This window comes from Falco naumanni, chromosome 2 (genome assembly GCF_017639655.2).
Source record: "Falco naumanni isolate bFalNau1 chromosome 2, bFalNau1.pat, whole genome shotgun sequence".
Classification (NCBI taxonomy): domain Eukaryota; kingdom Metazoa; phylum Chordata; class Aves; order Falconiformes; family Falconidae; genus Falco; species Falco naumanni.
In genome coordinates this window covers 66,076,873-66,092,018 of record NC_054055.1, presented here as the reverse complement: position 1 = coordinate 66,092,018, position 15,146 = coordinate 66,076,873, and the positions used below count along the sequence as shown (strand labels likewise).

The window sequence follows — 15,146 nt, the reverse complement described above, 5'->3', positions numbered from 1 at the left end:
GTTACAGATTCATTTTATTAAAAAAAACTCTGTTTATAGGGCAGCTTTTTCCTTTGCATTTGTCACTGTTCCTTGACAACTTTTGGAACAATTCAAGGAGAGGTGGAATTGCCCTACATTCTTGCAACCTTTATGAAGCATTAGTGCCCAGAGAGAAAGCCCTGAATCCAGTAACAAGAACTCCACTATGATAAAGTGTACCCTGTCCTAACAGTATGTATACGCTCCAGGCTAGTCCAAGCTTCATTTTGACAAGCCCAGCAGATGTCAAGAGAAAACACAGGAGGAAACTGAGGGTTCTACAGTAGAGGAAAGAGGTATAAAGCACACATCCATCCAAAGCTTTCGTTTGCTACTTGGAGGACCGCTTTCATTTTAATTGGCAATTTAAACCTACATAACATACACTCAAAATGGTTAGAAAAATGCATCAAAGTTATTTCAGATGATAGTATAATACTGACCTAAAGTGTTACTATATCTTCAATAGCATTGTTTTTAGCAGATAAACCTCAAGATGATTTTTAACCTGTTTGTCAGACTATAGCCTATGAGTACCTTGTCTTTATGACAGTTAAAGCATGGGCTTTTACAAGGCTTATTCGGCTACTTACAATGTTTTAAAGAACAGAGCACTTATAAAGATCACATTCAAAACACTTTTTTAGAACGTCATGATATTTTAAAGAGACTAACAATTTATTCAATGTAAATGCAATGTCTAAAGACGTGGAGTTCCAAATACACATCCAGTCTGTCATTTCCAGTTTTGTGCAAATTAATTTACTTAAAATAATTTCAAGGCTAGCACAGTGTCATATAACATCCAACCTCCAAAGTTACAGACTGATGTTTTTCACATCTGCTTGAAATTGACTTCCCAGTTTTACTAAATTTATTTAAAACAAAGAAAAAAACCTGTAAACAATTACTGTAACAGCAGTTAGCAACAAGAATGGGTGACAACTGTCAGTATTCAAATATAACTTAAGTTATGCCCTTTCTTTGTGTCAACTTTTAGTCAAATATGTAAATAAATACAAGAACTAACACAAATAGAAGTTACCACAACAGGAAAATGCATTATATGCTGCAATTTGGAATAAAATACCATACAATTTTGGCTGCATCATTTGGAATATGTATTTGACTGCTTACAACACTTTGATGCTAAACAGTTTAACCTTTTTCTTTGCGTAGAGGACTACACTCTTACTCACCATTAGAAATGTGTTTTGTAATTATTTTTTATACTAGTATATTAAGCTCCTAAATGTGAAAAATGACTCAAGTCATTTAGTGAAAGAAGATACCATAGGCACCATAATATTATTTTTTTTCTCTTTAAACAAAATCTGGTGATGAACCAGCAGAAACAGGATGAAAATCAAAAGGCACATTCAGGCAAAAAATAAACACAGTTTGCATGATGCTGTATTTTTAAAAAAATAATTTATGCTCTGAATAATTGATTGGGTCAGGAACAAATATTCTGGCAGACTCCAATCTGTCAGAAAGTAAATTTTGTAAAAACTATGCAATTCAAATTATATAATTTTTTAAAATGTTAAATTTTGTTTGTTTTAAGGTCAGTATAAGGCTTATGACCAAGTGCACATTAAGAAGACTGACTATCCAAAACCTCTAGTTTTCTAAGTGCATAGAAATACAATGAGAAATCAAGATATTCCTTGCAAGATGTATTCTTGTATACGTGCAAATCTTAATCAAGTACTTGAGCGTCTTTCAGGTCTCGGAACACATTTCACAATCGCAGCTCTCCACAGGGCAGGGGCAAGTAAAAGGCTTAGAGTAGTCACACTCAGAATAAGAAGATACACCTGAAAATTGCAAAGAAAAGTCATTACTCCTCTTAGTTACATGGTAAACTAAGAACCAATTAGAAGTTTGAGGAGATCAGACTCTTCTAGATGGTGTCGTCAAAAGACTTCACCTGTCTGCCTAACAACTATGCTTATTGTTACAAAAGCAAACAAGTGCATGCTCAAATCATTTAGTGATTTGTTTACCTGAAGATACAATCACAAAAGCAACATTATGAGCTCATAGAAAAACAATTATTTACACCTATAGTTAAGAGGTCAATTTTGAAAGCTTAATGTTTGCTAAAAGGTCAAAAGCCAAATGCCTCTTTATTAAAAAAAAAACCCACACAAAACAACACAACAACAAAACCCACCCAAAACTACTCTAGTTTAATGATATAATGGCAATGTTCACTGTATAAAACAACAGTTTGCCACTAAAAAAAACCCCACAAATAAAATCTCTTTAAGTCATACTGCACATCTTCTGAAAATGATCTTAATTACATCATCTGAATTAGTCTTATAAAAGAGCAGCAGGAAGTAGTTTTGAGGTCTCAAACAGAAGAATGACTTTTGGAAATTTCAGAGCTACATAAACCTCTACAGTAGATTACCATGTGAGAGCTGCCACAGGAAAAAAATGGAAGCCTAAAGGCCTCCAAGTGCAGCCGGTGGGCCCCTAAACTGGTTCTGTGATCACGTATGGGTATCTTGAAACTCTATACAAACACAGAATATTTATAACTCCTAATTATATGCAGGAGCAAACATGAAAATGAGTCACCTATACCCACACGTGAACAGCATTGTGTAAGTTTTTCACATGTGCTTTATTTGGAATTTGTTCCAGCATTATATAGCCCACTTGCTCAAACAATGAACAGCTCAGAGCGCCAGCAGAGTATTTTTGTGAGCAGAGACACAGAGGAGAAAACAGCTAGCACTACAAAGTGAGGTCAGTTGTTGTATCTCTACAGCCATAATTTACTTAATTTCACAAAGCAGACTTCATCTTGAAAAAAAGCAATGTTCTCACAGCTTCAATATAAAACTTAGTTTAAGACTTCCCTCCATGGGGATTTTTTTCATGACTAGTGAAAAAGCTTGTTGTTTCTTCTGCAGAGGATTTTAAATAAACAAGCTTTGCAGGTAAAGATTACAAGTTTACTTGTTTAAGTGTTAAGGCAATTTCCACTTCACCATATCTGCTCTGTAGTTCTTATTTAATAATATTTCCTTAGTCAAACCCTATCCTTTCAGTTACCTCTTTCTATAGCGGTATCAAGATTTTAAAAGCAAAAGCTTCTCAGTCTTAGTGACGTGGGTGCTATCTACAGCTCACTGCTCAGTTAATAAAGAAATTATAAGTGAGAGCAGTTAAGGTAAAGCATTTATAACTAAGCTATTTAAAAGTAAACCCTGCTATTTAAAATATTAAACTACAGTATGAAACAAGTAAAAAACAGAGCCAAGAACACTTGTCAGGGACATAAACGTATCCATTTGTATGCTAACAGTTGAAGGATGCCACAAAATTGGAATGAATTGGTATTTCAGATACACTGTAATACAAAATCCCAGTAAATTATTCAGGTGCAAAAAGCAAAGTTAATAACTATAGAACAGCTTACCTCCCGAGATATGATCCCTGCTCTGCGTGCTCTACTTCCCAGAACAAAAGAGAATTCACTGACTTGTGCCAGTCCTGCTGAGACAATCCACTTGATATACTGGCTGGTCTTTGGAAGAATCAGAGAAAGGACAAGCACTGCCAAGACAAACTTTAAAAACGTTGTTTTTTTGGGTTGTTGTGGGCTTGTTTTGTTTGTTTATTTTTTAAATAACAGAAGTGTAATAAAGAAAGCAGTACAATCTTTGTAAGATACATAGCATCTAATGCAGTAATACTGGACATAAACTAGTACACTTATAAATGCGTCTTCTATATTAATGCCAAAAGAGACAAATGTACATTGCACAGTAAAAAGCAGTATCTTGTTGACTATTATCTAGTGTTTTTATTATTTTGTCACAAATCTCAAGCTAGATAGGTAGATGTTTCTCTGCGTAGCTTACTTTAAATTTCAAATAAAATCTTTCATTTTTTTAATACCCTAAGAATGTTGTATCAAAAAGTATTCTAATCAGTAAGATTCCTCCAAATACAGATTTGCATAAAGAAGTAACATTCTCTGTTACATCAGATGTTCAGATCTTGCACAGAATTTTCATTAGGGCACGCAGCACAAAGATTATTTAAATTATTAAAATATAAAAAAGAGAAAAAGAAAATACCTTCATTATGACCACAGACAACGTAAGGAATAGTAAGACCGTGAGTTCATAGATTACAAATGTGGGAAAAACATGAAGTCCTAAGAGGAAAGAAAACAATATTTCAAAGTTTAAGGACAACACCATAATTTGATCGTTTTCTGAATTAATAACAGATTTAATTAAGACTCTCTTCTCAGAAACAAACAAACAAAAAGCCCTGACATACCTACCAACACTACCTACTCGATCACTAAAGCGCTTCCTGCGCTATCCAACCATTTTTCCTTTGGAGTGGTTTAACACAAACAATATTCTCAGTTGAGTTAAATTGTGTGTGACTGATGCACGAGCACTTTTGTTTATGAAGTTTTCTCTTTTCCACACCAGTCAACAATCCAAATCTGAAAAACACGTCTAATGAAAGCTATAAAAATACTGCAGGAAAACAATTCCTTTGTTCTGCACAGCGACTATAATACACTTTGCTAGCCATTTAACATTTTTGTATGAGATGGTAATGGACTATCACTATGGGAGGAACGTGATATTCAGTATTTGCATAGGCTGCAGCCACAACAGAAAGTGTAACTGTTTTGATCCCATGACCCTCACTTGCAAACGCTGAAAGTCACATGAACCGGGAAAGTCACTTAGACTGGAATTGGGTCAAGTCATAAACCCCTGAGCATGGTCTAAGAATTGAGGAATTATATAAAACCCCATTGCTATGATGTTGTTGGGTTTTTTTTTTTCCGGGGTGAGGTGTCTCTTCCCCCCCCATCCCCCCAATTCTTCTGTCATTTTACTTTGTTAATTGTATGAGGCAAGATAACAAGAACCATAAAGAACACAGAAATTTAAAACTAAATCCCGCTAACATTAAACATAAGAAAAAGAAATACTTGTTGAAGAATTCACACAGAATCATGGAAATATCAGGGTTGGAAAGCACCTCTGGAGATCATCTAGTCCAAACCCCTGCTACAGCAGGTTCTCCCAGAGAAATTGGCACAGAGTCACATCCAGGTGGGTTTTGAATGTCTCCAAATAATTAGTCCTGGAGTCACTCAGGAAGAATGTTACTCAACTGACTAAGTCCATTTTTTCCTCCTAGAGTATGAGGAACTCGTGCTGGCAAACATAACTGTGTATCTTTGGAAGCTTATTGCTCTTTCATAAAAGCTCTTAAAAAGAGGAACCAAAACAGGGGTGGTGTTCCTCATAAATCCATAATAGCTGGCAGTTCTCCAACCCTATTATTTCTAGTGAAGGACAAGACAGTTTAGTTTTCTAAAGCATGAGGCACGTAAATCAATGCTGTAACTTCTTACTTTAATGCAAGACAAGTTTTCACTAATCCTTCCTGCCCTATAGCACACCACAGAACTGGAGAACTACAGAAAACTACGTCATTTCTCTTCTTGAGCACACAAGAGAAGTTCCTTACAGTAACTTCACAATGATTTGCTCATAATCACATTCCCTTGTGAATGGAAACATACATCAAGTACATCAGGTATTTTTATGCAGGTAATATACCCAGTCAGCATGTACACACCCTGTTTTATTTCTTAAATTCCTTCCAACTACTGAAGCATAAATGCAAAAGACTATCAGAATAAGGGGAGAGATAGCAGAATAAAAGCGATGAACACCTCACCAAAAAAAGAAATCCAAATGTGTGTACACATGCACATGGAGGGGCAAGTAGTTTCTTTTTTTTACTGTGTATCATATGCATGTTGCTCATTCATCTTTAGGCTTGTCTCAGAAACATACATGAAAACAACTAGAAAACTACAGCCTGTAACAATGTCTTGTTTGGTAAGAGGGCCAACTCTGCCACATCTGGAATTGAAGATTTCAGGGGGAGGCCCAGTGCTCTCATCACTCCTGGTGAAGCTACCTTTTCAGTTCTGGCGCAGACAGGCAGTCTCAAGTCCATTTGAACTGTTGCCCGACATGGAGATTATTACCATATTCCAAAGAGCTGAGGCACAAACTACCACAGATTTCTACGAATCCTATGGGGGTAAGTGTCTGCAAGGTGAAGCAAGCCTTAACCTGTTACATACGCTATTCCGAGCAAACAAACCAACATCCCAGCACACAGACACGTTTCGGGGAAAATAAATCCCACCACAGTGAGTTTCATGATTAGACTTTTGCCCCAGCCCTAGATGAAAACTTTTGATAAGGCCAGAAGGCATATCAGACTACTATGCAGGGACATGAAGCCTCCCTGACAACACGAACATTATCAGAAAGATTAACTTTGTGAACAGAGAGTGCATGAATATGGACATTTATTTCAATGGTTTTAATCAGACTTCCTGACTAAGCTCAGGAGTCATTACGGACTTGTTCTCTAAAATGGAAGAAATGCTTCAATTGAATAACTCAAGAACTTCACCACTGTTATCAGGTAGCACATGGCATGCTGGCCTGCCACCAATAGCTAGGATATCACTTAGGTACATTTTTACAGAGCTGAGCATAAACCACTGGACTTCAATTCTAAGCAGTGTTCTGGGATAGCTGGAATGGAGGCCTTGAGGCGCAGGTGACCCTGCATTAACATCAAGCCAAGAAGCACTTGTGTAAGTTGGTCTGTGTTCTTCTATGGATGATTACAGGCAAGATTTAGCACATTCTTTTTATAAGTACTTTTTTCTTAACAAGAAAACTGTCTCCCCCCTAGTTGGACAGGTTCCACTGATCTGCTGGATGACTGCTAAACAGCATGCAAAGATCCAAATGTCACGACCACATCTTGGATGATCCAGCATCAAGAAAAGGAATCTTGGAGATCCTTGATGGCAAACAAGATTACGGAAACCAGAACTCTGTTGGTCAAATCAGAGCCAGCAGAATTACTTCTGACACATCCTCAAGACAGGACATCACTCAGAAAAATCACATTAGCGATGCGTTAGGATGCTGTCTCTAGTAATAGCCTTAATGAACCTGAGATCGTAGTTAGCAAATGCAATAAATGCTGCATCCCTGGCTAGATTGTTACGCAGTGGAGAGGGAAAGCAACATTCATTTTTATCTTTCTGCAAAGGGGAAAACCCTCTTGATTCTAATGCCAGTTCTGAAAGCTTGAAACCTCCGAGTTTCATTCGGTTCCATGCAGGACAACAAAGCAGTAGAGCTGGATGAATAAGAGATTTATGTCACCTAACAAATTCCAGTTGGGATCTTTCTTTGATTTCTCTCAAATTCAACAGAAATGTTAAGAGGCTTATCAGAGAAACATTGAGCGTGTGTTTGTTCTGGACAGTGGTAGCACTGACAGTATCAGCATCACCCATCTTCTGAAGAAAAAGACCTCATTGTTAAGGAATTTTCAGCGTCTTGCATTCATGGTCCAATGCTGACCACCCAAAAGGAAAACATGGAGCCTGGCAAGTGACTACATCTGTGCAGCACATTGACAACACACCTTGTAGACTGTCAAAAAATAATTTTGTCTACAAAGTAATTATAAGCCCTTGTATACTGCCTTTAAAAATAAGTCAAACAGTCTATGCAAAGATGCCTTCCATCTTTCCAAAAACCAACCAAAACAAAATGAAATTATGCAGAGGTAGAAAGGGAAGGATCTGAGTACTAGGTACCAAAACAGAAATGAGAAAGTTCTCACAATGTGACTGTAAGGGACCAGTCCAGATAGTCTTTCAAAAATATTAGTGAGGACAGAGACTAACAGAATCTTTCTAACCTCAGAAGACAGCATAGAGAGCGCCAGAAACCTTGAGGAACACAGACAGGCCTAAATGAATGTACAGATAGAGAGTAACTCAAAATGCAGTTGTTAATGCCTAACTGCAAAGATGTATTATTCCCACAGATGCACCCATGCATGAATTTGAAAGCAGTAGCATTACACAGGTCAAGCTAAGGGCAGGACCACTGTTACAGAAATTACACGAACAAGTACTATTCAGCCCAGCTTTTAGGCACCAGAAGGATTTCTGTAGTGAGAACAGAAAAGCAGGCATTTAAAACAAGCAAAATAGGAACTAACTTTTCCAAGTGACATATTTAGAATCAGTTTTCAATTAAGTTGATTTTTTTCTGTTTACTCATTTACTCTAAAAGGGAACAGAAATTACATTACTGCAGTAGTGTACCATCCCACCTCAGGATCTCAAGTGTATCTTCTCTCTATAATAGGGTGCTTGCTGCATACAGCAACAAGCCTCTTTAGGCCGGAGAGAAGAATCCTTCACTGTGGCTTTGACATAATTCCACATAGTGAATCTCCATATATTTATAGATACATATAATTTGCATGTGTACATACGTAAGTAGAGAGCAAGCAAGAAGTCTTTTCTTACTAGATTTCTTCTTGAAAAGTTCAAGGAATCATTTTTATCCTGCTCAGGTTTTCTTTGCAATGCCACATCACTCCTTTTTAAAACCTACCTCCTTGCCACCCCACAGAACTTCCTGTTAACCACAAAATTTGAAAGCAGTTGAAAGTAAAGGGGGAAGGGTGAGATAATATTTATGGAGAGGGTGGTGGTCGTGGTGATGGTGTTTGGGGTTTTGTTTATGTGTTTTGTTGTTTTTACAAGCAAGCATTATCACATTCTGTCAGAGACTTATAACATAGCTCCTTTTCCTGATTTTTAGCTAACTTTCTTCTGAGGCAGGAATGACACCCATTTTCTCTAAAAACATACAAACTTGTTAGGCAATTTTATTTTCTTTCCCTTCTTGCAATTAGAATGGTAACAACAGTTAAAAGGATTATTTTTTTTTAATTCTGTACTAGAACTACTGAAATAATTTCTTTACAGTATAACATAGGCTATATGGAGTGCTGCCAGCATGCCAGCTGAGGTCTTGCTATTTTCCTGTACTCTCAAGTCTTATCTCTAGTTTTAATTTACGTAGTCACAGGAGCGTAGGACAGTATTTTTGTTCAATCCCTTGTAAAATTAACTTTGGGCTTATAATTACTTGTCATGCTTTGTATCACAAATAACATTATCTGCTCCATCAACATCTTTATTGAAACACATACACAGCTTAACCTGTGAACATTTAGCAATTTCTCATCCAACCCTGTCAGATATATGGGCCCGAAAGTTTTATCACTGCTCACCACTTTCCTCCCTTTATTAAAAATTAAGTTATTGAAATAAATATATCTATTACTAAGCAATCTGACTGAACAGCACAAGGTATTATCATGGGCTGGGGGGAAAAAAAAAAAAAAAAAAAAAGGAAGACTGGCAAGCATGACTATTTCCTTTTTATTTTGACAAACCCCAGAAACAGGTTTAGTTTCTGTTATGAAACAATGGGTATTAGACAGATACATAAGAAAAGGCATTAAAATTATGCTGATGATGGGACTTCATTATTATCTGAATAAATATATGAAGATAAATAGAAAACTTAAAACCAGAAGAAAAACCAAGGGTGGTCTGGCAGCAGGGGATAACAACAAAAAAAAACCCCACCCCTAAGGATGTCTGAGTAAGCACAGGCTGAAGGAGGTTGGATTTGTGCAATGGGCCACATTCAAATCTCCCGTTTTAGACCTTGCAATGCCCCCAAAACAGGACACACATCTCCTATAAAACCCACAGGGAGAGGCAAGTGGTTTCACAGGGCCAGTCTCCTCATTCGCTGTACCTAAACACTTCAGTAACCTGTTTCAGTTTCCTTTAGAGAAAGTGTATCGAGGCATGCATGGACAGCTAGAGAACGCAGCAGTTCAAAACAAGCTACTGATTGTAAATATTCTCAGAGTTAACTTGTTTTGGATAACAAGCATTATGAGTTAGTCTCCTGGCCTTAGGCACCAATGCTGCATTTCAGTTGGTAGTTCAGGTAGTCTCCAAGATACATCTTATTCAATTATTTCTTCCCTGTGTTGAGAACACACAGATCACATTTCCCTAACTAAAGAAACAAGATACTGTAAAAAATGATGTTTCCATTATCATATCCTGCTTCTGGAGAAAACCACGCTACAAGAACCTGAAATCTACTCTACCAATTGACTCAAAACAGTAATGCAATTTTAGTATAAATTACGAATATAGCAGCTGTGAAGACAGAAGAACATTTAAAAAAAACACAAAACAAAACCCAACAGCCAAACAAAAATCTTTTTCCCTTAAAATTTTTAGTTATGTTTTAAATAGCTTGAATTCAGAATTACCAATGAAAAACTAACATTACAACAAGAATTGAGAGTACAACATGGAAAATGCTTAAGAAAATTAATGTTACATTTAAAAATATTAGCAAAGGCAAACCAATATTGTGGTCAGTTAACAGTTCAGTATTTCAACAAAATAACAGTCTATCTCCTCCCATTAATTTATGGACACCACTTTCTTCTCCTCCCCCACATTTGTAGGTTAACACTATTTTTAAGTAAGTTTTCTTAGAAGTTACCTATGGACGCAAAGAAAATGATGGCAAGAAAGTCACGTATTGGTTCAATACAGGACATGATCTCCTCAGTAACCATGTGACCCTGAGAAGAGATCAGAGCTCCGGCTAAGAAGCATCCCAGCTCCATTGAAACATCCAACAGCTCTGTGATCTGTCAAGGAATAACAGAGAATCTATTGCTGTTCTCTAGCCCTGAGTGACTTTATATACCATTTCACAGTGAAATTACAAAACTGTACATTATACTGAATGTAGAGGAAGCTACTATGTCTTTATGCCAGTGCAACAACAAATGGAATTCAGTGTATGTATTTCAGTGTTTTGTATAAATACAATGCTGCACAAGACTCACAAAACCAGCTTGCCCTCCATGTTTCCTCCTTCCCCACAAAAAACAAAAATACATTTCTTAAGAATGACACAAAGCATTATAGTGTAGATTAAGGATAGCATCTGATTTCACAAAAACAAGACAGACTATAACAGCTTCGGAGTCAGGATTACATAATACTGCTTTATTTCACAACCTCAATGTAAGAACAGCATATTTTCCAGCTGTCAAATAAGGGGAAAAAATAAAAATCGAAGCTTGTAATTTGGGAGAATACTTTCAATTTAGCAGAAGTCCCACACATAAATTACATTTTATTATTGTAAACAGGACTTAAATGTGCCTGTGTACTTTACTGAAAAGGAATGTATTTAAGTATGTGAAGCAAACTGCTGAAATGAAGCACAATATCTGTTTGAAAGAATTCAGACTGCTTCATTCTTTTTTATTATTTGAATACAGTACTAGAAGGAAGAGATGAAATATATGTAAAGAGACTGAACTAAAAACAAAACAACTGCTTAATACAATGCTCGGAACATTAAAAAAAGCAAGCAGTACTTCAGTCTGTATAAAATAAATTTTAAAATAATTACTTTAAGACCATGCTTCTGCAGACTGTCATCTTACTGAGGAAGGGCAATGGTATGAATATTAATGGAACATTTAAAAGTGAAGACTTATTTCCAAACTAATTTAAACAACAATATACCATAGTACATTTATTTACAACATTCACCACATCATGAATGGTGTTACACTGTAAGGTATGAAGCTAAAACTCAAGTGACTTGAAATTAATGGAAGAGAGCAAAAGACACAATAAACAAGTCTCCAAGCTATGTATAAAATGCTACCTAAATGCCAGAATTTTGTGTATTGAAGTATAAATGTCTGAATGCTCATCACATAACTCCGTCTGTGCTAACAATCCGTAATTTATCGCAAGACATTTAAGAAAATTAATTGGTTGTGTCAACTAATGCAAATAGGTGCTAATCAGGCAAAACCAACAACATTGTAGTATTACTCTCATCTCAAAAAAAGAAAAAGTTTCAGCGCTTTTCACCACAATCTGAAATTGTAAGAGGGAAGAAGGAAATCTATATGAAAGGCTTTAAAATCACCAAAAGATGAATAATATGTTTCCTATTCATAACTGTTTCCTTTAAGTTCTTCTCAATCCCATGTTTGAGTATGATTAAGATCCAATATAGCCTCTTCAAATAAATTTGAAATTATTTTTATTGTTATCAGCCATAATAGAGCTCCAGATCAAAACTTTTATAGCTAATATTTTAGGTACTCCTATGTACATTGTTAGGTTATTTTATAAGAAATTGTTTAGGATCTCTGATATCAGAACTGCATAATACTGTGCTGTTATGAGAATTGCTGTTCAGGCAAGGAGCAATTTAAGCGTGAAAGAAACATGCTTGTTCAGAAAGCATCAGACATAACTAGAAGGAACTGTATGTCTGTTTAGGTTTGCTCCCACAGCATAGAAACTGAATTCTATGCCTTCACACTATGGCAAACAGCTCAAGGGCCTGGTAGATAAAAAGACAAATTTTGCTATTTCTTGTCTACTCTTTAGGTACTGCACAACTTCAGGTCTACAAAATCTACAGGTTGCTCTACACACCAAAAAGTGTAAAGTAGATGAGAGGGCAAGAAAAGAATCAGAAATTACATTATTTTCTTAACCACATACCCCCTCCTACCATCTGTTCTTCAGTTTTATATCTAGATTTATACAGAGATTCCTTTTATTATTGCCATCCTGGTCTCTGGTTGTCCAATAATATTACCAATGAGTAGACACATTTCCTCAACTAAATCTATAGCATCAGGATTTATTACTTATAATGTGTGGGCATACATGCACACACACATACACAAGAAAGGGTTTGTTTTACTGGCAAGAGGGCATTTCAAGCAAGATTTCTTATACAAGTAAAACTTGAAAAATATTTTGCATTTAGTATTCCCTCTCTGCTTGCATCATTTTTAATGTTTTGCCTTTACCAAACAGGGTTCTAACGATTACTAATCCCTGGGCTCTGCACTGTCCTTTTCTCAACTCTTACATTACAGAAAGCTTTGCAGTCATAACGAAATGAAAAGTTTTGTCAATTTACATGTTTTTCCCAATACAATTTAGTTTTCAGTTGTTTTCAAAGGTCTCATTTTACTCTAATTCAGAAAAGATTGCTTCGCTTTCACTAGAATATTGGATTTTTATGTTCAAATGTTCTACCATAGCAATAAAGAAAAAAACATTACTGCTATAACATGTTCCAGTTGAATTTCAACCATTTATTCAGCAGTTGTTTTACCTATATTCTCTAATAATGTGTATCTTATTGCTACTTTTTAATCATCACAGAAGCTTAATGAATATGGTAAGCCAGTAAAATTAAAGAAATTCCTGATGGAAACAAATGTATTAGAATTTCAGGCTTTAGTAACTTAAATTTGCCCATGAGTAAAGAAATGAATTCTAAGCTTGCATTTTAAGAAAGTAAAGTCTAATAGAAATGAAAATTTTTAGTGAGTCTTGTAAAAATACCATCTCAACTGCACTTTATGAAATAATTAACTAGAATATTTAAGATTACAGTTCTTCCTTAATCTTCTCCTTTTAATTGATAGAAAAGGAGTTCATAAGCAGGTTATGAACCATTGAGAAATACACCAGGCAAACCAGGAATGACATTCCTAATACACTGCAGGAAAAAGTACGTACATTTTCATATATAGAGTACTGCAATAACATAGCTCTATTCTCTTTTCATCTTTTCGGTATATAAAACAAGCTGGCAGTTTCTATCTGCTGCCATCATCCCAGGACAACAAGAACGCAGTCAAACTGGAAGCCACTTTCCCTCCAACCCCATGTGTATGCACAGTTCCATAAATATGTAAATATAACTACTAACCTTGTCAGGTCAGGTTTTATTTTTATCCAATTCCTTCATTACATTCAGCGAGGTAGTTTTAAAACAAAACAAAACTGACCAGTGTTCATCAGCAGATATCTAATACTACAATTCGTTATCAGGATAGTGTTTAAAACCATTTTCCTTGTAATGTTTCTGTACATACAGAACATGAAAAAGCAACACTACACCAGTGAACACTCTGGCTGACTTATAACATGTTCTTCAGCTCACTGTGGTATGTATCTCACCCTAGAAGTACCAGTTTGGCCATCGAGCCTAAAATGGTCATATTTAAAACCATATGCTACATTTGCCCTTTACATTGTGATTCTAGAGAACAGTTCCCCAATATTTAAAAAAAAAAAAAAAAAAAAAGAATAAGAAAAAAAAAAAGAGTGTCTGCATAATTCAAAGCCTGAAAAGAAGATGTAGTAATGATCTACTGAACCTTTGTTACTGATGACAAGGTACATGATTAAAAGATGCACAACTGCGTCTCAAAGTCAGCTAGACTTTTATAGGATTGGCACTTGACGTGATCCCCCCACCTGATCTGCCTATCTAGTTGAGGAACAAAAGGGAGGGGAATTTCAGTTCCCAGTATACTTGGGAAGAGAAAGGGGTATCTTAAGCTCCAAATCCTGGTAAAAATAAAATCTCATATTTGAGGTTTGGTGCATCTTTTACATTTAAGTTAGTTTATCAAGAAGAAACATATTTAAGATCCCATTTCAGATTTAGTGCGTTGCAATGTTATCCAATGAGCTAAGCAGTTCAGAAATGCTCAAAAGTCACTTCCATACAGGAAGTTCTTCAGCTGACAAGATAATTCCTACATCAAAATTGCTTACTCATGCTGCAGTGTAGGAACCTCTTCTGTCCTATCCTCCCTCTTGCTTTCCCATCTAGAACTTGCCCTTATTGGTAGACAAAAGGCAATTCTTGTTTAATCAGTCATCTGAGTTTCTCAAATAGTGAAAACAAGTAAAATAAATTAAGTTTATAAATATATATAATGTGCATTACATGTGCTAGTGTTACAGATGAACCCCAATACAGGATAAACTTTGGTGTACCCCAGAAATCCAATCAACACTGCAGCACGTAACAAGTAACTGTATGCATGAAGCAGGAAAATTATATCATTCCTACCCTCTTTGTCATGTACTGGAAAGGATGTGGCCTGCAGAATAACTCACATGCTAGAAAGTGAGTTGAGTTAAAATATTTTGTTTAAAAACAAGTTTTCTAAATGGAGCTGCAGAGTCATCTTTGGCTAAGGCCACTAAAATATGCACTCTCAGATTCCTCCTACAAATTCAAAAGCTTTTTTAGAAT

The 15,146-nt window shown here is 35.9% G+C and overlaps 1 protein-coding gene across 5 annotated transcripts in view; it reads right to left on the bottom strand.

Moving 5' to 3' along the window:
* The window catches only part of TMCO3 (transmembrane and coiled-coil domains 3), a 36,188-nt gene continuing 21,042 nt past the window's right edge, over window positions 1–15,146 (bottom strand). For 3 of the 5 annotated variants that reach the window (XM_040584590.1, XM_040584592.1, XM_040584591.1), the window contains 4 exons: window positions 10,533–10,683; window positions 4,125–4,204; window positions 3,461–3,610; window positions 1–1,841 (listed from right to left, as the gene is read on the bottom strand). In XM_040584590.1, coding sequence (XP_040440524.1) covers window positions 1,728–1,841; window positions 3,461–3,610; window positions 4,125–4,204; window positions 10,533–10,683 — 495 coding nt within the window. In that variant the 3' untranslated portion in view covers window positions 1–1,727. Of the gene's footprint in view, window positions 1,842–3,460; window positions 3,611–4,124; window positions 4,205–10,532; window positions 10,684–15,146 lie in introns of those variants that run through there. The other 2 variants (XR_005826496.1, XR_005826495.1) reach the window with 2 other exon arrangements.